Source organism: Clupea harengus, chromosome 11 (assembly GCF_900700415.2).
Source record: "Clupea harengus chromosome 11, Ch_v2.0.2, whole genome shotgun sequence".
In the NCBI taxonomy this organism is placed as follows: Eukaryota; Metazoa; Chordata; class Actinopteri; order Clupeiformes; family Clupeidae; genus Clupea; species Clupea harengus.
In genome coordinates, this window is record NC_045162.1 from 19,109,436 (window position 1) to 19,137,028 (window position 27,593).

Sequence of the window (27,593 nt, forward strand, 5' to 3'; positions counted from 1 at the left end):
TGTCTTAAATTCGCGATTTTTGGAATCAACTTTTCGTTTTTTGTCGGGTTTTAAGCATGCCATGATTTTCGTTTGCTGAGAAAAAGATACCGTTCACAAATCTATCTGCCCGCGTTGTTGCCATTGACACACACAACCTGCGTGACCGACAGAGCTCCCGGCCAACATCGAGTGAGGGAGTTGTCATAGTGATGTTATTACAGCTCCTGATTGGACCTCTGGATTGGACACGGAAGATAGAAACCACATAGAGTAGGAAAACAATATATAGCGCGAAATCACGCACCAATGAAAACTTGCTTGGATCATGATTCAATTATAATGTTGATTTTGGCTTCGGTCCATATTTGATTGCGTCTGGGTCCGGTGTGGAATTGGTTTATTATATTTTAAAGCAGCAAGAAAAATGTTTAATTTCACAAAAACAAATGTAGCTATTTGATGAAGAGAATATGCCCTTTAATGGTGAGAAACACACATAGGTTATGACTTGTCTATCAGGCATAGATCACATTACATTTTCATCAAGAGATATTCAGGATCGGAAGGCTATTGTTTCGACCTATATACAAGTTAACCCAATTAAAAGCACTTACTTTTGAACCTATGAATTGCAAGACATGCTAGAATCATATTTAGTCTTGTGAAACGCCGTGTCAAATACATTCAACTTGCTCAAAGCAAAATTAAGTTAAATCATTTTGTAGTCATGGCTGGGGTAGGCTATATATTTCCACAGAACAAAAAGGTGTTCTTTTGCGTTCGCTATTATCCGAGTTTTTTGGGAGAAAAACATCGGTTGTTTGTACTCTTTAGAACAGTTTTAAAGACTGTAATCACTTGTGTTCTTCTCTTCCATCTCTTTCACAAATAATTAAATCGTAGTATAGTATTTTCCCCTGCGTTTGTTTAGGCGAATTGCTTTCCTTTCCGATCAAGCGAGTGGTGCGCGCCATAGACATATATACATGTATATATGTCTATGGTGCGCGCTCCCGCGAGGGGGTGCATCTGACGCCGGGGGTGCTGAATTGGGTACAACACCGGATCCGGACCGCGGTCCGCCTATTGAGTACCCCTGGTCTATACTGTATACAGAGGATTTGAGATGCGTCTGGCTCACTCCCTGCCTGATTTGTATGTTTTTCGTTCTTTTCTATACACAACATCAGCAATCGATCACAACCTTGTGCTTAACATCCAGAGGCCCAAGGATGAACTTCGGGTGGGTTAGGGGCCACGTGCAAACACACAACTGAAGAAAACGGAGAAGAAGACAGGAGCATGCTGTCGGTAGGGAAAACGTATGGCTAAGGATGTCGTCACTTTAATCCGGTCTCTGGTTGGATAAAACTTTTCAACAGAAATGGAAAGGACCTTTACTTTTTAATTGAGAAGTTGTGTTGATCGCCTGACATGCAAACGATCGGTTTTCTTTAAATTATTATTATTTTTTGTGAAGTTATACGGCTTATGTGAATAAAGCTATCTACACAACTTTTTATATGTCTACATTTGACTCGTTTAGTTGTTCATGTGGTACACGTAGGTCTTAACTGAAGCTAACGCTTAGACCAACAATCCGTTGGAACACATAGTAGCTAGCTAGCCTCGCTGCTAATAAGTCTAACGTTAGCATGCTGATATGAATAGACCCATTATAGTCAGGTGGCTTAATGCTCAATTGACTTGTTAACCGAACTTTTACGAAGTCATACAACTAAACACACAAGTGACTTGTTAACCTATGTCTACATTGACTCGGTTAGTTGTCCATGTGGTACACAAATGTTGCAGAGTATTGTCCTATTGTAGGACTTAACTGAAGCTAACGCTTAGACCAACAATCCATTGGAACACATAGTAGCTAGCTAGCCTCGCTGCTAATAAGTATAACGTCAGCATGCTAATATGAATAGACCCATTATAGTCAGGTGGCTTAATGCTCAATTGACTTGTTAACCGAACTTTTACGAAGTCATACAACTAAACACACAAGTGACTTGTTAACCGAACTTTTACGAAGCTATATGACCAAACACAAAGCTAGCACTGTTAATTCCGCTATAGCTAGCCAGGTCAATTAGCTCGCCTAAGATACTGCAATTTAAGCTAACCAATTACCTAATTTCCCCCAAAACCCATCGATTACGTGTGTTTGTGATGTGTAACATATATCCTTAATCAGTCATTCAAGTTATTAACGTTTATTTACCGCTAGCGATTACACGACACAAGGGTAATTCAATCGCTATTAATGTTGAACTTGAACTTCAACAACGTCACACAACATTAAAAGTCAGGCATCGGCATGGTTCCTAAAGAATAAATCAAAGGTCCTTGTCCATTTCTGTTGAAAAGTTTTATCCAACCAGAGACCGGATTAAAGTGACAACATCCGGTTTTAATACACATTCCTGAGCCATACGTTTTCCCTACCGACACATGCTAATAAAGTGACATATGACAGTAGGCGAGCTCCAACTAGCAACGTTTAGCCTAGCCGCATAGCCTACATTTAATCTGCACAGTAACACATTATGGTGGTTTATAAAATCAGTGGTCAGAGCAGACTGTAGGTTAAGCGAAAAAATAATTATATTTGTTTTTGATAATAGAGTTTAGAACAGTGCAACAAAGCAATGTGCAACATGACATGTCTGAGTTGTTTAAATGCCTGTGCTTTATGGAGATGCCGAGCTTGAGCACGAGAGACCACAATGCAAGTGGTGTGGATCCTAGATGTTCCCTGGTTTACTCTGTATTTGCTTCCAATGTCATGGTTTTATTACTAACAACAAATGTAGGCTATTGTTGAGGGCTTTGTCCTTCACATACTGTACCTCTGAAGTAATGTTAACGCTAGCTAGTAGCTATCGCTATCGTTGTCTGACAGGACTAAAGCTAACGTAACATTCATCTTTATTACAGACCGTTTTGAAACTTCCGTCTATAATACAAATCTTTTCACGTCAGATTTGCTCATTTAGGCTATTGCTGACACTTTTAAAACCCGGTTTTGTAAAATTGTCTGAAGCAAATAGATTAAAAAGTGATAGATTAAAGTGTGGCTTGTTAATGTCATTCCTTTCCTAACAACATCGACGATATAGATACACTTGTATACACTTGTGCAGGCGTTCAATTTCAAAGTACCTGCTGAGGTAGTCACATATGACGAGGTAGTTCTCAGAGTTCCAGGAGAATAAATCTGTTGCTACAGTCTGCCATGGATTCTCTGGGATTGCCTGTGAGAGCATGGGCTCCTTTGTGTTGGCATTGCGATGTGTTTGACATATTTCACACCTCCCTACGGTTGCCTCTATCTGTTGACCCATACCTGGCCAAAACATTATGTCTCTTGCCCTGTGTTTGCTTTTCTCCACCCCAAAGTGTCCTGTGTGTATGCGCTGTAGCATGTCTGCTCTGAGCCTGTGTGGAATGATTATTTTCTCACCCTTTAGGAGGATGCCATCAGCCTCTGTGATCCCGTCACGGTGGTTCCAGTATTCACTGATCTGTGGGTGACACTGGTCTGGTCTGCCTTCTTGCATGATCGTTGCGCCTAAGCCATTTTTTGACGCATCGACCTGTAGCGTCACGTCCTTTTCGGAATCAAAATATGCTAGCACTGGCCCTGGTTCAGCTGTGATAGTGTCTTTCATCTGCTGAAATGCTCTCTCGTGTGCTGTGTCCCATTTGAACTCTGTGTCTCGTCTTAACAGTAGTCTCAGTGGTGCACTCACCTCAGCCAGATGTGGAGCGAATCTTGTGAGGTAGTTCATCATGCCAAGGATCGTCTCCAGCTCTGCCTCATTTTTTGGTGGTTGCATGTCTCTGATGGCTTTCACCTTAAGTGGGTCTGGTTTCAATCCATTGGCTGTGAGTCTATGTCCGAAATAGCTCACCTCAGACACACAGATGCGGCATTTGTCCGGGTTCAGTCTTACCCCTTTTTCTCTGGTCCGGCTGAGCATGGCTCTGAGGTTGCTGTCGTGCTCCTTTTTTGTCTTCCCGAACACGACAATGTCGTCCACGATGCCGGCCACGCCCTGAAGACCCTCGTATGTCTCATCTACTCTCCTCTGGAATTCATCCTGGGCAGACACGATGCCGAAGGGGAGCCTGAGAAACCGGTATCTACCAACTGTGGTGTTAAATGTAGTGAGCAGCGACGACTCCTCACTCAGCTTGATAGCCCAGTAACCCGACCTTGCGTCTAGGACGCTGAAGAACTTAGCCCCAGTCAGTTTAGATGTTACATCTTCCAGTGTGGGTAGAGGGTAGTACGGCCTCAGTATTGCCTTGTTTAAAGGCCGTGGATCTAAACATACCCTAAGCTTGTGAGTTTTTGGCTTCTCACACACTACCAGCGCGTTAACCCACTGGGTAGGTTCAGTCACTTTGCAGATTATGCCATCCCTTTCCATGTTGTCTAACTCTACTTTTAACCGTTTTCTTAAGGCAAAGGGTACTCTCCTTGGTGGGCAAACCACTGGTGCTATGCTAGGGTCTATCCTAAAACTGCACTCACCCTGGAACTCACCGATGCCTTTGAAAACATCTGAGTCTTCATTCAGTATGTTGGCTGACTGTGTGTCTGGCTCTTCCTCACTGGCGTCGGTAATGGCGTATACTACCTTGATGAGCCCCAGGTCTTGACAAGCTCTGTAGCCTAGGATGGGTGGGCCGTTGCAGTCCACAATGTAAAACTTCCGGGTTATGGAGTTACTCTTGTACCTGCCTTCCAAAGTGCAGTACCTGTTTACTTTCAGTGCATGCCCCCCCTAGCCAGTTAGCTTACGATTGTCAGTCCTAATTGGGGTGCTGGGCATGAGTGTGGCAAAGTCTTTGGCAGGTATCACATTCGCTTGTGCACCTGTGTCCAGCTTGAATGTCATTTGTTGGTTCTGTGGTCCCAGTCCTATGTCTGCATACGCGATTTCCTCATTTTTTCTCTCTGTTGAGACTATGTCCACAAACAGCGTCGTAATCCTCATCATCCTCAACAGCATGTACATCTCGGTGCCCTGTTCTATTTGAAGAATGATTCTTTGATTTACAAACTCTTGCGAAGTGGTTGAGTTTTCAGCACTTTAAACACTGCTTTCCTTTTGCTGGGCATTCAGATTATGGTGCCCTCCACACGCGCTACATGCTTTGTAATTCGTCTTCGAGCCTTCGCTTGGCCTGCTGACGTTAGCTCTGCTGGGATATCTAACCGTCGCTGACTTTCCCGCCTTGCGGTGTACTGTGTGCACTTCATGGCTGTCATTAGCCATAGCCTTTAGCTGCACTTGTGCTAGCTCGTAAGAGCGTGCTATATCAATTGCCTTATCTAGCGTTAGCTCTGGTCCCTGACTGAGCAACTTTTCACGCACTCTAGGTGAGTTGGTAGCGAAAACAATACGGTTCACTAACAAGTCTGTGTCAAGCCTGACGTCCGTGACACCTAATTACTTGATTAAGAGTAAAAATACTGTATATCTCATGAAATGAGTACTGTATATCTCATGAAATAACTACGTTATGCACGTTCTGGTCATGAATACGATAGATACAAAACTCTGACCAATCACTGCCTTCATTAATCAGCTATAATTTCTCACTTTCTCAAGAAACCGTCATGGACACAGCAAAAAATCTTCCTGATTTATATTTCCGGTGAATGTTTGAATGTGTGTGTGTGTGTGTATTGGGGCTTTGAACAACTGATACAAATTGTTTCCTTATAGGCCGTAAGGTGAACACTGTTTTCGTTTCAACTCGCTCCACAGTCGTGCATCTACACAATCTTTAGCTCATAAAAAAGAACGAGTCGTGCTTAGCTACCAAAAAAAAGTTTGTCGCTGACTTTCCAGTCAATTTTTGGTGCGTCTATGTTTTATGCCGAACTAGTTTCTTCAGAGCGTAATAGGATCTTGGTCGCGAGTGCTGGCACTTTTCGACACGTGATCGTTCTACACCAATGAGGTAGCTGCTTTTTGTCAACAGAATGGCAAGATGGCAGCTCCCGTGGTTAGATTCAACGTTACCGATCAAGAGGAAAACACCCGAACATCCTCAAAAGTGGGCTAAATGGATTCTAAATAGTGCTGTATACATAGCCGCGTCCAAGAAGAACAATGAGGCAAATATGCGATAATGTCATGCTTATGTTAAGTCATTTAGATCAAGTTTGACATACCTGGGAATACACCTTACTGACGATCTAACATGGACTGTGAACACCCAGCACACACTGAAGAAATCGGCAAAGACTGTACTTCCTACGTCAGCTGAGGAAGTTCAGAGCATCAGCACCCATCAGCTGTGTGTCCTGACAGCATCATCACTTGGTATGGGAACTGTACAGCCTGTGACAGCAGTACCGCATCATCAGAGCACCTCTCCCTACAGACCTACAAGAGAAGACTACGTACCAGGGCCCAAAGTATTGTAAAAGACTCCTAACATCCTGACCATGGACTTTTCTAAACACTGAGGTCAGGCAAACGTCTCTGCTGCTACAAGACCAGAACAGAGAGACTGAGAAGGAGCTTCTTTCCTCAAGCATTCCGTATCCTGAACACACACAATGACTATATAAACAGCAATTACACTTTTTTTCACACTTGCACATGGACTGTACACACACTGCACGTTATACTCCCTCTTGCTATTTATGAAAAATATTTCTTGATCTTTCTTTCTGCACACTCGCACAGAAAAAGCTTAACACCAAATGAAATTTCACTACATGCTTTACGTAAGTATTTCTATGTATGTGACAAAAAAACCTCCTTCCTTGTATCAATAAAAGGCAGTAATTGTACTTATACCAATGACCATTTGTTCGTTCGTTCATTCATTCATTCATTCATTCATTCACAAATGAAAACAACACTGATGAACCATAAAAACAATCTTTATGAAAAATATGAAATATGATATATAAAACTGTACAAAACTAAATAAGAAATAACAGACTAAGGACACTCAGTCCTCACTGTCAGTGTAAGGACAGTTATCTTCCAGTTCCTCAGTTTCTTTTGTGTTGGCACAATTACAGCAACGACATAAGTCTGTGCAACACAATCCTGCAGAAAAACAGGAACATCTGCCTGTCTCACAGGCACCTTTGCAGCCGCAGTCAGGGGCAGGGTTTCTGGTCATCCAGGTGATGTGCAAGGTCCCATCCTCTATTTGCCAACCATATCCAGCAGGTGATGGAGCACTTATATTTTGTTTGAGACAGGACCTCATTATTGCAGCCTAGTAGTTTCCCCTTTTGCAATGCTGATGGAGGGCATCAGCAGTAGGGGAATGCATAATTCTGGCAAGGCTGATGATGCTATACAGAAAGCCTTGTACCTAGCTTCATTTACATTATCGGCAGCTGGCTAATCATATAAGTGGCATACATACTGGCAAAGAAGTGCAAATGTTGACTGCTCCAAGTTAAAGTTAGTACCTAAACTTGTAAAAGCCTTTAGGTACTCATCTTTCTCACATGCAACAGAAAATGTCTTTCTTTTTCCTTTGCCATAAAAGGCACTTGTGGAGTCACGCCCAGAGAATGTGTGAATTCCGCTGAACGCACACTGGTTCCGAGAGCTGATGACACCTTGGTAATGTCAATGATACGTGTTCTGTTGCCAGTCCCTGTGAAAACATATAAACTGCATGGCAAATCTGTCTGCACACTTACAGCAATGACTGCCACATCAGTGTCAGAGCTCTTGATAATGACAGCTTTACGCTCCCGTGCAGCATGTTGTGCATGTAAAAACACCCTTGTGTCACATTCTTCATGATCACACTGCAGGTCTTCAACAACACAAACAGACTGTACACCCTCCTTAACAGTCACACAGTGACATTGATTTGTATGTGCAAGCAGTGGTTTTTGCCCACTCTTGTAAGGTCTGCATTTTTCCATACAACATACAGGAATTCCGCAAGTGCTTCCTTATTTGTTCCTTCTGAGAGAAACTTTTTCCATTGGGTTGGGGTCCCCTGATCCGGGCCAAAGATTTGCATGCGTTGTGACCCTGCATCAGCTCTATACATGACCGTTCTAGGTTTTTGATACTGATGGGGGAAATCACGAGAGCCTCTTCTTCAACATATCCTGTCTGCAACACAACAAAACAGTGACAATTAAGAGTCACAGGAGTATCATGAAAAGCAGAGAGTGGTGGAGGTGGTACAAGACATTACAGGCTAGAACCTATCTGCTGCTTTTATCTGTGATGTTGTAGTGAAGTAGGCCTAACCAACAGAGCAGTATTTAGCCACATCTTGAAAGTAAAGTCATGCTCTGAGCGTCCTCGAACGACCACGTTAACCCAGCGACCCTCCCCAGCAGGGATTGAGGCGATCACAGAACACCTGAAAGAGTTACATACTTGTGAGCAATAGGTTATTATTGTCAGAAGTACTAACATAAAAAAACACATTATGGTAAAGGGGAACATGTTAGTAAATGTTGTTCATTCTCCTTTATTTTTGGTATGGATTATTTCACAGTCACATATAAAATGTTACTGCAAGTCCACAGAACACAATTTGCAATATCATGGACACTGACTTGTGTGTGTGTTTTTGGACCACTGAATAGAATTATTTCCTTATTGTACCCTTTGTGTTTATCTGATTGTTGTTGAGCTCCTTAAGCATGGCACAACTTGGCTACTACTATCTTTTGTATGCACTGTATGCTTCCTGTTTTTGACAACCATATTATCAAGCAATTTAGATAGTGGCCTAGAATTTCCTCAATTAAGAAGGACTTGTTAATGGATAACTACTGGCTGACAGGGTTACATAGGTCAGAAAGTTTCCAAGCCATAAAACACGTCAATACTTCTCCATAGAAACACAAGTCTCCAACACCTATTAAAAGAAGCAGACCATGTCAAGGTAAGAAGGAAATTACTTCCATTATGTCCATGCAGAGGCAATCTATGTTTTAATTACATTACATTTACATTTAGTCATTTAGCAGACGCTTTTGTCCAAAGCGACGTACAAGGGAGAGAATAGTCAAGCTACGAGCAATAGAACCTGGTGTAACAATAAATACTACTTTACATAAGAAATAAAAAAAAATGAAATAGAAAAGAAAAGAAGTGCAGAAATGTAACTGCTGTAATTGCAAGTTAAGCACTAGTCCAAGTGCCAGTTAGGACGGGAAGTGCTCTCTGAAGAGTTGGGTCTTCAAAAGCTTCTTAAAGGTAGAGAGGGACGCCCCTGCTCTGGTAGTGCTAGGCAGTTCATTCCACCAACGTGGAACTACAAATGAGAATAGTCTGGACTGCCGTACTTGCACAGACGGCAGTACCAAACGACGCTCCTTTGAATGTAAAAGGCACTCCATAGTAATACAAAAACAGAATTAACAACAATGAACAACACCCGAAATATTCTGAAGTATACGGTAGTATATAAGTCTTTATTTATAGTTTTATATAGGAGTTTTACCTGGAAAAATCATCAAGCTCAGTTTGTGCATGCGTGTGTGTGTGGTTGTCTGTGTGTGCCTGTGTTTGTCTGTGTGTGTGTGTGTGTGTGTGTGTGTGCGTACATGTGTGTTTGTGAATGTGTGCATGCATGTGTGTGTGTGTGTGTGTGTTGTGTGTGTGAGTGTGAGAGAGAGAGAACTTTTGAAAAATCCCAACTTTTAATATTCTCTCCATATTTCCACATTATATCACATGTACTAAATAAAAGTTTTGTATTCACAGTGTAGCACTTTGCCAGGGATAATTTTCCTATGGATGCTATTCCGTTTAATAACATAGTAATTTATTTATGTTTTTCTTTTTGTTTAGTTACATACAGAGTGCTGTAAACCTAGTGCTGTGAATGACAATACCTATTCTAGGCTTACTCAGTTCATCTTGTCTGTGGCTTAGACTTCAATTATGAGGCCATTAGATATAAAACCGTAAGTGAAAGAGAGGGAGAGACTGATTTCCATTCCAGACAATATTTCTCATGAAATGACTGCTATAGATTTTTTTTTTCTAACCAGAATGGGGACACTTTTCCTGATTATCTTCCTTGGTGTGTCAGGATTCACAGTTATGGCGCTACCTCAAGGTAAACAATGACAAACTGTGATTGTTTATTTGCCAGATGCTTATCACACTGTCAAACTAAATCATTGTTTTATCAAATTGTGTGACTGGTATAGCAAATAAAAAAAAACATATACAGTATGCTTGAGGAACCCTAAGATCTCTGTCATGCTCAATGTCATGTCACGGTTAAATTCCTCATTAAGCTCTCTAGACAGTCATGCTGTCTTGATCTCTTAGGCTGCGTTTACATTGCATGGGAAAAGTGACCCAATTCCGATGTTTTGCTCACATGTGGCACAGACCGGATATGTATTATGTACGTGTAAACAGGAAAAAGCACATTGGATATTCTCAGATCCGTTTCGGGCCTCATACATATGTGGAAATCAATCCGACAGACCAACAGGCACAGCATCAGTCCCAATCATCAGACTCATTGTCTCTGTCACTTATCTATTCTGTTAGTGAGTAATGACACATAATAAAACAGGGCAAGTTAAATTATACCTAGCATTTATTATTTTATGTAATACACATGTAAAGCAGCAGTAAGGAGTTCTGGTCAACACTAGCAATCTAACTGCCTAACTGGCATGCAGAAACTCACTGTTATGCCCTTGGGTGGCCCTATGGGGCGAACAACACTCCACCATTCAAGTAAAACTCACCAAACCCATGCCATGGGATTTATTAATATAGAGCTGTATAAACAACCAGACACTAAATTAAGACTACAAATAACAGTCAAAAGACAACAGCAAAACTAAATGAATCCCAGCCTGAGAGGTATGAAGCCTGGCAGTCCCCAAGCAGGAAGTCTCTCTTCTACTGCAGACACCAGACCTGTTAAGCACCTCATTCCCAGGGCCAGGTGCACCTCATCAGATGTAGCACAGCTGGCCAGAGCTACAGAGAGGACAGGAGAGGACAAACTGCACAAGGAACATATACAGCCATTACACTTACAAACACCAACAAAGGACAGTTGGCACTGCTAGCATGGTAAATCATTTCTTTTGGCAATATAGTTGGCGATGTAGGGCTGTGAAAGCTTTTTTTACGCTTTTGCAGGGGGCACAACAGAACTGCATAGTGCATACTCAGTCTAGGCAGCTAGTTGGAATGACAAGTGTGTTTATCTGTCCTTCACATGGCCATATACCATGAAAATGAATTAGAAGAGGATACCAGTACAGTTTGCTTATAAAATATGCTTCAATAGGTTTCCATGGCAAAATGCTGGCATTTCTTACCCACATATTAAAAAAGAAAAGAAATAAGATACACTGTTGTTGTTCAAGTAATATTGATGTGAAAACTATTTTTCTTTGACAGCTAAAAATGTAGCATTGTACGGAAAGGCCACCCAGTCAGACCTGATTGGACACCCCCATTCAGGGGAAGGTCATGCCCAAAATGCCATAGATGGAAATCGTGACCCAGATTATCATCATGGATCTTGCACTCATACTGATGCACAGACTAATCCCTGGTGGAGGGTTGATCTATTGAGGCAGTACACTATTACTTCAGTGGCCATCACCAACAGAGGAGACTACGCTCCTGAGAGAATCAACGGAGCTGAGATTCACATTGGCAGCTCCCTGCTGGACAATGGGAATCACAATCCACTGTAAGATTATCATTTTCTCTAGTTGTTAACTGATTGAAAGTGACTGGGCTCGAAACGTTATTTCAGAATTTCTAATGCATAGGCTCGCGGTCCATTACAATGAGCAGCTGCAAATGTAAAAACAGTTTATTATCTTATTGTATATTGACAAAAGAAAGTAATAATGAATATTGTTTACTCTTCCGCCTCCTTCCCCTGATATCACTGCATTGCAGTAGGTGGTTTGTAGAGTGAATATGTCTGAGAGAACCGCTTCACTGAGACAACAGAGTTTTTTTTTTTAAAGTTTTTTTTTTAAAAAGTTTTAGATACAATGTACCCTAAACTCTTATGCAAGGAGTGCACTGTATTCAGTAATTAATCAACCAATTAATTAATTAAGTAAATCAATGAGTAACGATATTCTGGCACACTTGTCAATGTGATTAATCACGATAAGGCAAACTCAGACAAGGTAATTGCTTTCATGTAATGATGCTGAATATTTGACATGTGTACACAGAACACTATAACTCTTGACTTCACTTTCAGGGCAGGGGTTATATCCTCTATCCCAGCTGGAAGAACACTCACCTTCAGCTGGGATAAAGGGGTGGAGGGCCGCTATGTTAATGTTGTTTTGCCTGGAAACAACAAGAATTTGGCACTTTGTGAGGTGGAGGTGTATGGCTATCCAGCACCAGATGGTAAACATTGTCTTTGTAAATATAGCACATATATCACAACGTACACAAAGTATTTAGGTTTTTATTTCATTCATAATAAAAGCGTGTAAAAATGTATCAATATTGAAACAGCTTTGCATATGTACTGTATTTCTCAACAGACTGAAAACCTTAACGTAAAATATACACATCATTTTTCAGTAACCCTACACTTCAACCAATTTTTCGGTAAATCAAAGACAAGGACGAGTCTAAGTACATTTCTTGTTTAAGATCAAAAGGCATTTTACTTCCTGTCAACTAAAGACATACAGTATACTTTTCTGGACATGGTCAAACCTGTCCAGAAAACAATCAAAGATAATCTGATGTGATATAAGCATAGGAAAAGCAGTAGATGAGAGATGAGGAACCTGGTTGAAAACAATTGAATTGCCAAAAAACATATTCAACCACTTCAGACAGGACATGGTTCTTAACTGTACATAATTGTTAGCCTAGTTGTTCATTTGTCATTGTTCTTTCATTGTTTCCATGCAGGTGAGAATGTGGCTTTAAGAGGGAAAGCAACTCAGTCAAACGCTCTTAACTATCAATTTGCATATAATGCCATTGATGGGAATCGGGATGGCATATATGACCATGGTTCCTGTAGCACCACAAAAGCTCATTTCAACCCTTGGTGGAGAGTGGATTTGCTCCAAAAATATAAAGTCTTCTCTGTGATAATCACCAACACTGTGGATAGTGTTCCCAGTAGACTGAATGGAGCTGAAATCCGAATCGGAAATTCTTTGAACAACAATGGCATCAACAACCCCAGGTAAGAATTGGTATCTCAATTTCTGGCTATATCTAACACCAACACAATGTTGACACCAAAGTAACTCTGAGTTGATGTGCTGTTCTTCGTATTGTTTTCCTTGGCATGTATTATTTTTCTACTAACTGCCTATGACATCCGTTACCCTGTACAAACTATAACTACAAACTACAAACTATATTCTTTTCAGGTGTGCCGTAATCTCCTCTATCCCTGGTGGATTTTCCGAGACCTTTGAGTGTAATGGGATGGAGGGACGCTATGTTACCATGGTGATTCCTGGACGTGCAGAGTACCTGACACTATGTGAAGTGGAGGTATATGGATCACTGCTGGACTAAAGCCCAGGGAAACAGCGATGGATAGCATGAACTACTCTAAAAACACAGCAAATGTATTGTTTTGCTGAATATGTCATGGGCAACACTTCCATTTATAAAAATGGAATCTCTTCATATTACTAAAAATGCAGAATTACTAGTAAACGTAACAGAGATATTATTTAAATATGATTAGCAGTTGGAACACATTTTTTACAATGAGTGCAATTGCTCTAATATTGCATGGATAGAATGTTGGAGTGTAGATAGAATGTTTGCCCTGGGTTGTAAAAGGTTGGTCGAAAACTAGCAATCTAACTACCTAACCTAGCATGCTAACTCATTTCTTTTGGTGATATAGTTGGCAAGTCGTGTTGTGAAAGCTTTTCTTACATTTTTTACGTGGTCTGACCCGAATCACAGAACTAGTTCACAGCCTGGATTGCAAGCAGGAACGACGGGTGTGTATATCTGTCCTTCACATCACCATATGAGCCTACCTTAAAATGAATTTGAAGATGAGAACAGTTCTAGTTACCTATAAAAACATGCCTAAAAAAGTGGCAAATGTATGCATACAGTTGATTTAATTAATTGCTGAAATCATTGACAAAATGTATTACAAGAGAACAGAGATCAGTATATTCACTGTCTCACACCACTGCAGCAATGTTTCTAGTGTGAATAAATGTATGACAGTTGTGGCTGTAAGACTTCTAGGACAATCACTTCAAGTGGAGGTAGACATTATAAATTCAATTTGTCAACTGTCCTGATTTTTTGATTGAAGTGAATCTTTTGTTGCCAGCTGCACTGTACTTCTTGCATTCTACTAGTAATTTCAGGCCTGCCTTTGGGAAGACGAGTCGTCTCTCACTTCTTCTCTCAGTTTGTCATGTCGATTCGTTTCCCTTCCTACTGGGAGTCTGAGTTCTGTTCCTCTTAAGTAATATGTAGTTAAGTTATGAATGGTTCTGCAAAAATAATAAGAACAACTGTCCTTTCAGTAAAGTTTACCTCACATCCAGTGGGGCCACCAGATAGCGCCAAAGAGCAGTTTTCAGTTCCCTAGCTTCTAGAAATCCACCTGTGCCCCACATCCCTTGCATCACCTGTAAACAAACCAGTAGCAGAGTGTTTATTTAAGCTGGCTAACATTTTCAGTCGGCGTTTAGCATTGAATACCTGTGTCCATGTCACAGAGTGTGTCGGTTGAGTTCCTCAGTTTTTTTTTGGTTGGACCTTTTATGTGAAAGTTCTTTGATGTGTGTTGGAATATCTTTGGATTGGAAAACTGCTGCCTAAGCCTTTTAATAAAAGCTTGACTTTGCTTGACTTGTGTCTCTTTATGTGCCTCTTGCTCTGAAATGTTTCTGGCACAGTGGTGTTCCTGGTGTGCACTGATGAAGGGGATGGTTTTTACTAGTGGACCATGATCTGATCAGTACCCATAAGTCAGTGAATCTGTTTTGTATCCAGTGTGTATTTAACATACACTAACAGGAATGGGACATTTCTTTACACATACATCTACACCTACAGTATTTTTTTCCATTACAGTCATTTACAGTGACACAAATTTTACAATTTGAATGATTTAAGGCAAGCCTTTACATCTTAGACACTTTATATGATTATTTAGCGATTATTACATAATGGATTTCAGACAATTCAGTGATCAAATGACTGTCTTTTAGGTCTGGGTTAACTGGGTTAATGTCTCCTACCTTTTTTGATGCAGTTGCCAACCCTAAACTCAGCTCCATTCAGTCCACTCTGTATTTCCTCAACAGATCAACTCCCCACTATGAGGTGTCATGATAAGCAGTGTGTGTGCAGGAGCCGAGGTATCCGTGGGAATCTCGATTACCATCTATGGCATTATGGATGTGTCATAAAACTAATCAGACTCTGTTGCTTTTTTACTAAGAGTAACATTGTGAGAAACAGGGATGACATATTTATATAATCTGACGAGATGCGTTTTGAAATTTACTACAGAGAAATATTCCCTCTTCAAATCAAACCCATGCTGTGTAGTCTACATACACATTACATACACTCATTTAGCCAACATTATATACACTAATTTAGCCAACATGATATACACTAATTTAACCAACATTATATACACTAATTTAGCCAACATTAATATGAAAACCAATACAATATAAACAATAAACAGTCATATAATATTTTGTCATATTCAGATTCTGCAGTTTCTATGCAGTTTTTCCTTTTGATTTCTGACATATAATGCCACAATGGATGAAAGGTGCAGTGAAACTCCTCCCTAACAAACTATGGCAGCTGTATGAAATAATGGCATTTTGAATCATGAAGGTTTTCTGTGGACACAACCGAAGATCACTGTGTGACTGCATGTTTGAACAATCTTCTTGCTATTACATTGGTGACATACATGACAGTGCGCACATAACAGACACATACTTGACAGTTAAACATATTAGCACTATTAAGTCTTATTAGCACTATCAACTTTCAAGTCATTAGGAAATAGGTACAGCAAACTAAAAAAATGTGTGGAAAGAGAGATTATATTTTGGATTTCTGTGGTTCAATTACTTGATATCGTCAGAACATATATCAATGCACTTGGATGGGTCCAGTGATTCCACCTAGGCTTTTCGTGTGTTTTAACATCAGACCCCTCAATCGAGTAACATCTATATTAAAAGCACATTTAAAAGGATCTTACAATCATTGTTGTGTTTCCAGGATATCCTCATTCAATTGCTTTCCATTCAATTATGCAATCTATGAAAAGTCAGACTTACTTTAGGGCGAATTCATTTTGATCAACTCACAATTTCCTTTTTGCACCTGTGGTATCTGATTAATTAAAGAGGAATGGATAACTAGCAGAGATTCAAGGTTGCCTCTTGTTGGAAGAATGTTCCGTTTTCATGCACCACATTTATATATGTCACGGTTAATGTGTATTAACAACAATAAATATGTAAATTTACAAGAATATAAATATATTTCTTAAATGACTATGACGGTGAATGTTTGAATGTGTGTGTGTGTGTGTGTGTGTGTGTGTGTGTGTGTGTGTGTGTATTGGGGCTTTTGGACCTCTGAAATAAAATTATTTCCTTATTGTACCCTTCGTGTTTATCTGATCAAAATAGCTAACGGGTTAGCTAGATACAAGGTCAAATTGTTGTTGAGGTCCTTAAGCATTGCAGAACTTTGCTACTATTATCTCTTTTATTCACTACATGCTTCCTGTTTTTGACAACCATATTCACAAGCACTCTAGATAGTGGCCTAGAATTTCCACAATTAAGAAGGACTTGTTATTGGATAATTACTGGCTGATGGGGTTACATAGGTTAGAAGGCGTCTAAACCAGATGACACGTCAATACTTCTCCAGAGGAAAACAAATCTCCAACATCTATGAAAAGAAGCAGACCATGTCTATTATATCCATGCTGAGACAATTTATGTTTTTAATTCCATTTTAATGTACAAAGTACTCCATAGTAATGCAAAAAAAAAAATCAACAACGTTGAAAAACAACTGAAATATATTCTGAAGTAGACGGTTCTAAGTGTTTATTTATAGTTATTATAGAAGTTTTACCTGGGAAAATCAGTCATCGAGCTCAGTGTGTGCAAGCGTGTGTTTGTCTGTGTGTGTGTGTGTGTGTGTGTGTGTGTGTGTGTGTGTGTGTGTGTGTGTGTGTGTGTGTCTGTTTGTGTATGTGTATGTTTGTGTGTGTCTGAGAGAAAGAAAGAGAGAGAGAGAGAGAGAGAGAGAGAACTTTGAAGAATCCCAGCTTTGAATATTCTCTCCATATTTCCATATGAAATCACATGTAGTGATTCATGGTTGAGTTTGGTATTCACAGTATAGCACTTTGTCAGGGATTATTTTCCTATTGATGCTATTCAGTTTAATGACAGTCATTTATTTCATGTGTAAGGTACTCTGAGCGTCCTGGAACGACCACGTTAACACATGGACCCTCTCCAGCAGGGATTGAGGGGATCACAGAACACCCTAAAGAGTTACATATGTGTGAGCAATAGGTTATTATTGTCAGAAGTACTAACATAACACACACACACACCATGGTAAAGGAAGACGTGATAGTAAATGTTGTTCACTTTCCATTGTTTTTGTTTTGGATTATTTCACAGTCACATATTTGATGTTACTGCAAGTCCACAGAGCAAATGCAGGTGTTGTTACAAAGTAAAGTAAGAATAAACTGCCAGCAAAAAAACCCACCTATTTTTTACACAATTTGCATGATCATGGACACTGTAAAATCTAAAAATCTTCCTGATATTTGCGGTGAATGTTTGAATGTGTGTGTGTCTGTGTGTTTTTGTGCGTGTGTGTCTGTATGTGTGTATTGTGGCTTTTAAACCACTGAATAAAATGATTTCCTTATTGTACCCTTTGTGTTTATCTGATCAAAATAGATAAAAGGTCAAACTGTTGTTGTGGTCCTTGAGCATGGCAGAACTTGGCTACTATTACTGTAATCGATTTATGTTGTTGAATACTTGCCCATCTGCAAGTATTTGTTGCTGTAGCTGGTGGAGACAGATTGCATTGTTTGCTCTGACTAGGTTCACTATGGCAAGTTCCTGCTGTTGGGTGAACAGGCGTTGGCGTCCACCCCCAGTAGGTCTTCTAGCCATTCTGTAGAAAAATGCAACCACAAATTGTTCTCGTTTGCTTCTTTTTTACAGTACTGTGTATACTGAACTTTACTGTATTTACCATACACAGTACTGAAACATCTCAACACGTTATCACGGTATGTTTCACAAAACTACCACTTTTGTTGAAAAAGGAGCATTAGCCACCCTGGAATACAATACATGTGATACAGTAACGTGATATGGTACAGTACTGTAAATACTCTAGATACAGTCTGAGTAGAGAGTTGAAGACATACCTGTTTTCCAGTCGGAATGTCCTTATTATGGATGAAACTGTGAAGCGGCTTAGATTAGGATGGACTCTCTGCCCAGCTTCCCTCATAGTCAGGCCATGGTTTATGACATGGTCCACCAAAGTTGCTCTTATGTCATCCGAAATAATGGTCCTTGCGTGGCCTCGTTGACCACGTCCACGTCCACGTCCTCCTCTTCCTCTTCCTCTTCCTCTGCCTCTAGCTCTCCCTGCGTCCATGCTTGCAAAGTTGTCAAAATGGCTTAACTGAGGCCTTTTTGTAGCTGGCTGATTGGTGTTCAGTTTTGTAAGTAAGTGTTTTCAGGTGTGTGTCTATGTCTTTTCAATTTCCCAATGTGTGTTGTATTTTGAATAGATGTGTTTTCCCAATGGTGCCCTGAGATTTCATTTTTGAAGTAAGTGTCTTATGTATGAAATAGTGTGTAGTGTCTAGGAGCAAGTGTGTTGCAGAAAGGAGCAAGAGTGTGTGTGAGTGTGTGTGTGTGTGTGTGTGTGTGTGTGTGTGTGTGTGTTCGTGTGTATATGTGTGTGTGTGTATTGGGGCTTTTGGACCTCTGAAATAAAATTCTTTCCTTATTGTACCCTTTGTGTTTATCTGATCAAAATAGCTAACTGATTAGCTAGATACACGGTCAACTTGTTGTTGTGGTCCTTAAGCATGGCAGAACTTTGCTACTATTATCTCTTTTATTCACTACATGCTTCCTGTTTTTGTCAACCATATTTAAAAGCACTCTAGATAGTGGCCTAGAATTTCTAAAATTAAGAAGGACTTGTTAATGGATAATTACTGGCTGGTGGAGTTACCTAGGTCAGAAGGCGGCTAAGCCATCTGACACGTCAATACTTCTCCAGAGGAAAACAAATCTCCGACAACTAAGAAAAGAAGCAGACCATGTCTATTATGTCCATGCTGAGACAATTTATGTTTTTAATTCCATTTTAATGTACAATGTACTCCATAGTAATGCAAAAACAAAATCAAGAACATTGAACAACAACTGAAATATATTCTGAAGAAGACGGTTCTAAGTATTTATTTATAGTTATTATAGGAGTTTTACCTGGAAAAATATGTCATCGAGCTCAGTGTGTGCATGCGCGTGTGTTTGTCTGTGTGTGTGTGTGTGTCTGTTTGTGTATGTGTGTGTGTGTGAGAGAGAGAAAGAGAAAGAGAGAGAGAGAGAACTTTGAAGAATATGTGTGTGTGTGTGTGTGTGTGTGTGTGTGTGTGTGTGTGCACGTGTGTTTGTGTGTGTGTGCACGTGTGTTTGTGTATGTGTGTGTAAGAGAGACAGAGAACTTTGAAAATCCCATTTTTTAAATATTCTCTTGGATTATTTCACAGTCATACTTTAGATGTTACTGCAAGTTCACAGAGCAAATTCAGGTGTTGTTACAAAGTTTAAGCATTAACTGCCAGCAAATAAAAACACCTATTTTTACACAATTTGCAATATCATGGACACTGTAAAATCTTCCACACTATATTTCCAGTGAATCTTTGAATGGGTGTGTGTGTGTGTCTGTATTTGGGCTTTTGGAAAACATAAAAATAAAAATGTTTCCTTATTGTACCCATTGTGTTTATCTTATCAGAGTAGCTGACTGAATAGCTAGATACAAGGTCAAACTGCTGCTGAGGCATGGCAGAACGTGACTATTATTATCTCTTTTATTAACTGTTTGCTTCTTGTTTTTGACAACCGTATTTTCAAGAATTTCCTCAATTAAGGACTTGTTAATGGATAACAACTGGCTGATGGGGTTTAAATAGGTCTGAAAGCTAAGCCATACAACACTTCAGCATTTTTTCAGAGAAACACAAGTCTCCAACGCCTATCAAAAGAAGCAGACCATGTCAAGGTAGGAGGGAAATTACTTCCATTGTGTCCATGCAGAGACAATCTATGTTTTAATTCTATTTTAATGTACAAGGCTCTCCAGAGTAAAAAAAAAAAAAAAACAACGACAACAACATTCTGAAGTAGACGGTTCTAAGTGTTTATTTTATAGTTATTATAGGAGTTTTACCTGGAAAAATCAGTCATCAATCTCAGTGTGTGCGTATTTGTGTGTGTGTTTGTGTGTTTGTCTGTGTTTGTGAGAAAAGAGAGAGGGAGAGAGAGAGCACTTTGAAAAAACCCAGCTTTGAATATTCTCTCCATACTTCCATGACATCAGATGTAGTAAATAGTTGTTGAGTTTTGTATTCACAGTGTAGCATTTTGTCAGGGATAATTTTCCTATGGATAATATTCAGTTTAATAACATGGTCATTTATTTCATGTTTTTTTCTTTTTGTTTAGTTCTGTTGTTACATACAAAGTTCTGTAAAACTAGTGCTGTGAATTACCTAGGCTCCTCAATCTTCATGTCTGTGGCACAGACTTCAATTATGAGGCCATCAGATATTAAACTGTATGAGACTGATTTCCATTCCAGAGAATATTTCTCATGGGATGACTGCTAAAAGATTTTTTTTTACTAATCAGAATGGGGACACTTTTCCTGACGATCTTCCTTGGTGTGTCAGGATTCACAGTTGTGGCGCTACCTCAAGGTAAACAATGACAAACTGTGATTGTTTATTTGTTAAACTGTGATATGGTTATCACACTGTCTGTCACGATAACAAACAAATCATTATTTTATCAAATTTGTGTGACTGGTATAGTACAATTATTGCAAAGTTGCAAAAAAAAATATATATGTTTGAGGAACCTTAAGATCTGTCAAGCTCAATGTCATGTCAAGTTTAAGTTCCCCCTTCAGCTCTGCAGACAGTCATGCTGTCTTGAGTATCTCTTAGGCTGCGATTGCATTGCCTGGGAAAAGTGACCCAATGTGGCACAGACCGAAGATATATTATGTATAAACAGGAAGAAAGCACATGGAATCAGATATTCTTAGTTCCGTTTCGGGTGTCACTCGTGTGGAAATAAATCAGATATTAATCGAATACCTGCCAGTGCGACTGTCATGGGAATGAACAGATCGGATATTCCCTGTCATTCCAATTCACACATCATTGAAAATACGACAATCTTATACTGTTCAGCATTTTAATGACGTGTAACGTTACTTTCACAAGCCATAAAGGGCTCTCCTTATCTCCTCTTCTTTGCCTTAAAATAGGACCAATACTTTGCAGATCGCTGAAGACGCTTATTAATTAGTTTGCATCCATTGCTGTGCCAGCCAGTTGTTTACTTTCGTTTCAGTAACCAAACTTGTACGCATGTGGGTTGTTTCAAGTGTTAAGGAAGTGTAAACACAGGAATCGGATATGGGTCAGTTTTAAAAGTAGATGCAAATAGGTGGTAAAAAAAAATTGGATCTAGGCAGTGAAACATCAGACTCATTGTCTGTCACTTATCTATTCTGTTAGTGAGTAATGACACATAATAAAAACAGGACAATGTCAAATTATGCTTTTTTAGCATTTATTATTTTATGTAATACACATGTAAAGCAGCAGTGAGGAGTTCTGGTCAAACACTAGCAATCTAACTGCCTAACAGGCATGCAGAAACCTCACTGTTATGCCCTTGGGTGGTCCTATGGGAAAAACAACACTCCCCCATTCCACTGAAGTAAAACCCAACAAATCCATGCCATATGATTTACCAGGTGCACCTCATTGCGCAATCAGATGTGGCATAGCTGGCCAGAGCTACACAGAGGACAGGAGAGGACAAACTGCACAAGGAACACTCGTTACTGCTATCATGCTAACTCATGTCTTTTGGAGATATAGTTAATGATGTTGGGCTGTGAAAGCTTTGTTTACGCTTTTGTGCGGTGGTCTGACCCAGACGACAGAACTGCATTGTGCATACCCTAGGCAGCTACTTGGAATGACAAGTGTGCTTATTTCCTTCACATGACCATACATCATGAAAATGAACTAGAAGATGATACTAGTACAAGTTGCTTATAAAACCATGCTTCAACAAATAGCAGATTGTTGCATGGCAAAATGCTGCATTTTTTCACACAGATTAACAAAGAAAAGAAAATAGGATGCGCTGTTCTTGTTCAAGTCATATTGATGTGAAAAATATTTCTTTACAGCTAGAAATTTAGCATTGTATGGAAGGGCCACCCAGTCAGACCTGGTTGAAAACCCCTCATCAGGGTACAGTGATGCCCACAATGCCATAGACGGAAATCGTGACCCACATTTTCATCATGGATCTTGTACTGCTACTGATGCACAGACTAATCCCTGGTGGAGGGTTGATCTACTGAGGCAGTACACTATTACTTCAGTGGCCATCACCAACAGAGGAGACTACGCCCCTGAGGGAATCAACGGAGCTGAGATTCACATTGGCAGCTCCCTGCTGGACAATGGCAATCACAATCGACTGTAAGATTATCATTTGCACTAGTTGTTAACTGATTGACAGTGACTGGGTAGAAAGGTTATTTCAGAATGTCTAATGCATAAGCCCACGGTCCATTTCAATGAGCAGCTGCAAATGTAAAAACAGTTTATTATCTTATCGTATACTGACAAAAGAAAGTGATAATGAATATTGTTTACTCTTCCGCCTCCTTCCCCTGATATCACTGTATTGCAGTAGGTTGTTTGTAGAGTGAATATGTCTAAGTCGAGAACCGTTTTTACTGAGATAAAACAGAGTTCATTCCTGACCTACTTAATGTACCCTAAACCTTTGCTCCAAACTATATGTTCATTTTTGACTTCACTTTTAGGGCAGGGGTTATATCCTCTATCCCAGCTGGAAGAACCCTCACCTTCACCTGGGATAAAGGGGTGGAGGGCCGCTATGTTAATGTTTTTTTGCCTGGAAACAACAAGAATTTGACACTTTGTGAGGTGGAGGTGTATGGCTATCCAGCACCAAATGGTAAGCATTGTCCTTGTAAATATAGCACATGTATCACAACATACATGAAATATTTAGGTTTTTATTTAATTTAGAATAGAAGCATGTTAAAAAATAACAATATTGAATCAACTTTGCACATGTCTTTGTCAAGACTGAAAGCTTTAGAACTATTCAAATGAATCTAAAATATAGACATTATTTTTTCAGTATCCCCACACTTGATCAGATGTTTCGGTAAATGAAATGGAAGACGAATCTTAGAAAATGTCTTGTTTAAGATCAAGAGGCATTTTACTTCCTGTCAACTAAACACATACAGTATACTTTTCTGCACATGGTCAAAGCTGTCCGAAAAAGAAGCTAAATTAATCTGATGTAATGTAAATATAGGAGCAGTAGATGAGAGATGAGAACCCCGGTTGAAAACAATTTAATTGCCAAAAAACATACTCAACCACTTCAGACAGGACATGGTGTACATAATTGTTAGTCTAGTTGTTAATTTGTCATTGTTCTTTCATTGTTTCCATGCAGGTGAGAATGTGGCTTTAAGAGGGAAAGCAACTCAGTCAGACCTTCATAGCAATGGATTTGCATACAATGCCATTGATGGGAATCGTGACGGAATATGGGGCCATGGTTCCTGTACTCACACAAAAGCTCATGTCAACCCTTGGTGGAGAGTGGATTTGCTCCAAAAATATAAAGTCTTCTCTGTGATAATTACCAACTCGGTGGATGCTGGTCCCACTAGACTTCGTGGAGCTGAAATCAGAATTGGAAATTCTTTGAACAACAATGGCATCAACAACCCCAGGTAAAAATTGGTATCTCAATTTTTGGCTGTATGTGACACCAACACCATGTTGACACCAAAGTAGCTCTGAATTGACACGCTGTTCTTTGTATTGTTGACTTTGGCATGCATTCTTCTTCTAATAACTGCACACTATGCCATGTGTTACTCTATGGTATAGTTGGTATAGTTTATGCTCAAGGACCCTTTATTTGTGTGAGTTATTTTAGACTATATCCTTTTTAGGTGTGCCGTAATCTCCTCTATTCCTGCTGGGTTTTCCGAGACCTTTGAGTGTTATGGGATGGAGGGACGCTATGTTACCGTGGTGATTCCTGGACGTGCAGACTATCTTATACTCTGTGAAGTGGAGGTATATGGATCACCGCTGGACTAAAGCCTAGGGAAACAGCGCATAGGATGGATATCTTAAACAGCGATGGATAGCATGAACTACTCTCAAAATACAGCAAATGTATTGTTGTACTGAATATGTCATGCGCAACACTTCCATTTATAAAAATGTAATCTGTTCATATTACTGGAAATACAAAATTACTGGTACACGTAACAGAGATCATATTTAAATATGATTAGCTGTTGGAACAAATCAACCATTTTTAACAATGAGTGCAATTGCACTAATATTGCATGGATAGAATGTTGGAGTTGCCACCAGTTTAAACCAGTTTGCCATGGGTTGTAAAAGGTTGGTCGAAAACTAGCAACTACCTAACCTAGCATAACTAATTTCTTTTGGTGATATAGTTGGCATGTCATGCTGTGAAAGCTTTTCTTACATTTTCTTTGGGTGGTCTGATCGAATCACAGAACAAGTTCACAGCCTGGATTGGAATCAGGAACGACGGGTGTGTGTATCTGTCCTTCTCATCACCATATGAGCCTACCTTAAAATGAATTTGAAGATGATAGCAGTTCTAGTTACCTATAAAAACATACCTAAATTGATGCACACTGTTGATTTAATTCAACACTGAAATCAATGACAAAATGTTTTACAAGAGAACAGAGATCAGTATATTCACTGTGTCACGCCACTGCAGCAATGTTTCTAGTGTGAATGATAAATGTAGGACAGTTGTGGTTGCAATACCTCTAGGACGCTCACTTCAAGTGGAGGTAGACATTATACATTTAAATTTGTCAGGGACCCGAGTTCTTGATTGAAGTGAACTTTTACCTAACCTTTACCTAAGGTGTCATACTGCACCTTTCGTTGCCAGCTGCACTGTACTTCTTGGATTCTACTAACTAGTAGTTTCAGGCCTGCCTTTGGGATGACGAGTCGTCTGAATAGTGACTCTCTCTTCAGTAAAGTTTACCTCACATCTGGTGGGGCCACCAGACAGTGCCAAAGAGCAGTTTTCAGTTCCCTAGCTTCTAGAAATCCACCTGTGGCCCACATCCCTTGTATCACCTGTAAACAAACCAGTAGCGGAGTGTGTATTTAAGCTGGCTAACAATTTTAGTCTGCGGTTAGCATTAAATACCTGTGTCCATGTCACAGAGTGTGACTTGAGTTCCTAATGTGTCTTCAATTGTAAGTTTGTAGGAATCTTCAGTCTCTTATATTATCCTCTGAGAGTCTTAGTTTGAGTGCTGATGAGATTTTTGTTTTGGTTTGCAGGAATCTTCAGAAATATTTAGTTCCCCATATTCTCCTCTGATACTCAGTTTGAGTGCTGATTTGTTTTTGGTTAAACCTTTTGTGTGAAAGTTCTTTGCTGTGTGGTTTAATATCTTTGGATTGGAAAACTGCTGCCTAATTCTTTTATTAAAAGACTAAACAGACTTTTGCTGAGTTGTGTCCCTTTCTGTGCTTCTTGCTCTGAAATGTTAACCCTTGCCTGCGTGTTGATTTTCAAACGCTGACAAGAAATCTGGAAACTGGCGTTTGTTTACTTTTATAGGCATTACAAAAATAACCCCTTATTCTTTTTTCATTTCAGTCATTTAGAGTGACACAAATTTTACGATTTGAATGATTTAAGCCTTTACATCATAAACCCTTTATATGTCAGAACTAATGGATTCATTTCAAAACCTTTCCCCTTAAACTGAGGTGTGAGGCAGGGTTGTCCGGTCAGTCCCCTACTATTATGGCTTTAGAACCATTAGCATGTGCAATTCGCTCTAATGGCGACATACACGGAGTAAATATTCATGGACATGATTTAAAATTAAATATGTGTGCTGACGATATCCTTCTTACCCTGAGCAAGCCAGCTATCTCTATACCCGCAGTTCTTAATTTAATTAACTTATTTGGTAGCTTTTCAGGGTATAAGATAAATTGGAACAAAAGTGAGGCAATCCCACTTAACTCAAACACATTTAAGCATGATCTGATGGATACTCCCTTTATGTGGAAAACAAATGGAATTAAATATTTAGGAACTAACATTGTCTCTCCTATTACGAAAATCTTCAGCCTTAACGGCCCTGGCATTTTCCAGTCCATTAAAGAGGACATCAATAGATGGATGGCCATACCACTTTCTCTATGGGGTAGAGCAGAAACCTTGAAAATGAATGTTCTCCCAAGGCTCTCCCATATTATCTCCTCTATTCCTCTTAACGTCCCACCAAAATGGTTTAAAGATATCAAATCCCTCTTTACTCAGTTCCTTTGGAATAATAAAAAGCCCAGAATTGCGTACAACAAATGACTTATCCCAAGATCAATGGGAGGCTTTGGAGTCCTGGATGAATAACATCATTATTCAGTTTTCATGCTTTATTGTAAAGCAACTGCACAGGAGACTCAGCATTGAGGGGCTCTCTCTACCATCTTGCCCTATTTGGGGTAAACCTCTCTGCAGGAGGACGTACCCTAATATCTGGCAGAGGGCGGGTATAATTACAGTTGGACAGATATATAGAGACCAAACCCTTCCATTCCAACAACTCAAAAATCAATATGGTCTTTGCTCAATTAGCATCGGTTATTAGTAAGAAATGTAAAGAGGGAGCCACGCCTGCTTCATGTCCGGAAGTAGACCAACGCCTCAAAAAAGCAAATCTATCATCTGTGTGGTCTGTAAGGATTATACAATTCAAAATTCTTAATAGGGCATACATCACCCCTGTCACACAATCCAAGATGGACAAAAAACACCAAGATCTATGCTGGCATGAATGTGGCAAGCGAGGTACATTATTACACCTGCTTTGGGAATGCCCAGCTGTAAAAACACTCTGGTCGGAGGTAATAGCATTTTTGTTGGTCCCAACATATGCCTACTGGGCCTGAAGCCGGACAATGTTGTTGGAAGGACTGCTGTTCAGCGCTGGACATTGGGCTGTTTGGCCACAAAGAGACTCATCCTCCTAAATTGGAAGGAACGCAAACCAGCTTGCTTCACTAAGGAATCATGGCTGAGGGACTATAAGGAATTGCTGACCATGGAGCGTGCAGCTTCTCTGCTGTTTCATGTTTCATAGTCA

General features: G+C 39.8%; 2 protein-coding genes and 1 long non-coding RNA gene across 3 annotated transcripts; all 3 read left to right on the forward strand.

The window, feature by feature from the left end:
* Nucleotides 1-9,637: 9,637 nt before the first annotated feature.
* On the forward strand, nt 9,638-14,843 carry LOC105900718 (fucolectin-4-like). The gene is made up of 6 exons (XM_031575923.2): nt 9,638-9,931; nt 10,019-10,086; nt 11,403-11,700; nt 12,232-12,386; nt 12,906-13,188; nt 13,379-14,843. The coding sequence occupies exons 1-6, from the start codon at nt 9,909-9,911 to the stop codon at nt 13,527-13,529; spliced, it is 978 nt and encodes a 325-aa protein (XP_031431783.1). The 5' UTR covers nt 9,638-9,908; the 3' UTR covers nt 13,530-14,843.
* Nucleotides 14,844-20,261: 5,418 nt separating this feature from the next.
* LOC116222318 lies at nt 20,262-22,659 on the forward strand. Its single transcript, XR_004164603.1, has 3 exons — nt 20,262-20,333; nt 20,963-21,030; nt 22,545-22,659. It is a non-coding gene; the product is annotated as an uncharacterized LOC116222318 (long non-coding RNA).
* Nucleotides 22,660-23,151: 492 nt separating this feature from the next.
* Nucleotides 23,152-24,554, forward strand: LOC116222317 (fucolectin-like). Its single transcript, XM_031575926.1, has 3 exons — nt 23,152-23,347; nt 23,864-24,146; nt 24,372-24,554. The coding sequence occupies exons 1-3, from the start codon at nt 23,167-23,169 to the stop codon at nt 24,520-24,522; spliced, it is 615 nt and encodes a 204-aa protein (XP_031431786.1). The 5' UTR covers nt 23,152-23,166; the 3' UTR covers nt 24,523-24,554.
* The last annotated feature ends 3,039 nt before the right edge of the window (nt 24,555-27,593 follow it).

Coding starts and splice junctions, on each gene's coding strand:
- LOC105900718 (XM_031575923.2), top strand. CDS start 9,909: ATGAGGCCATTAGATATAAAACC. Junction 9,932..10,018: donor AGGCCATTAGATATAAAACC/GTAAGTGAAAGA, acceptor TTTTCTAACCAG/AATGGGGACACTTTTCCTGA. Junction 10,087..11,402: donor AGTTATGGCGCTACCTCAAG/GTAAACAATGAC, acceptor TTTCTTTGACAG/CTAAAAATGTAGCATTGTAC.
- LOC116222317 (XM_031575926.1), top strand. CDS start 23,167: ATGTTCATTTTTGACTTCACTTTTAGGGCAGGGGTTATATCCTCTATC. Junction 23,348..23,863: donor TGGCTATCCAGCACCAAATG/GTAAGCATTGTC, acceptor GTTTCCATGCAG/GTGAGAATGTGGCTTTAAGA. Junction 24,147..24,371: donor AATGGCATCAACAACCCCAG/GTAAAAATTGGT, acceptor TATCCTTTTTAG/GTGTGCCGTAATCTCCTCTA.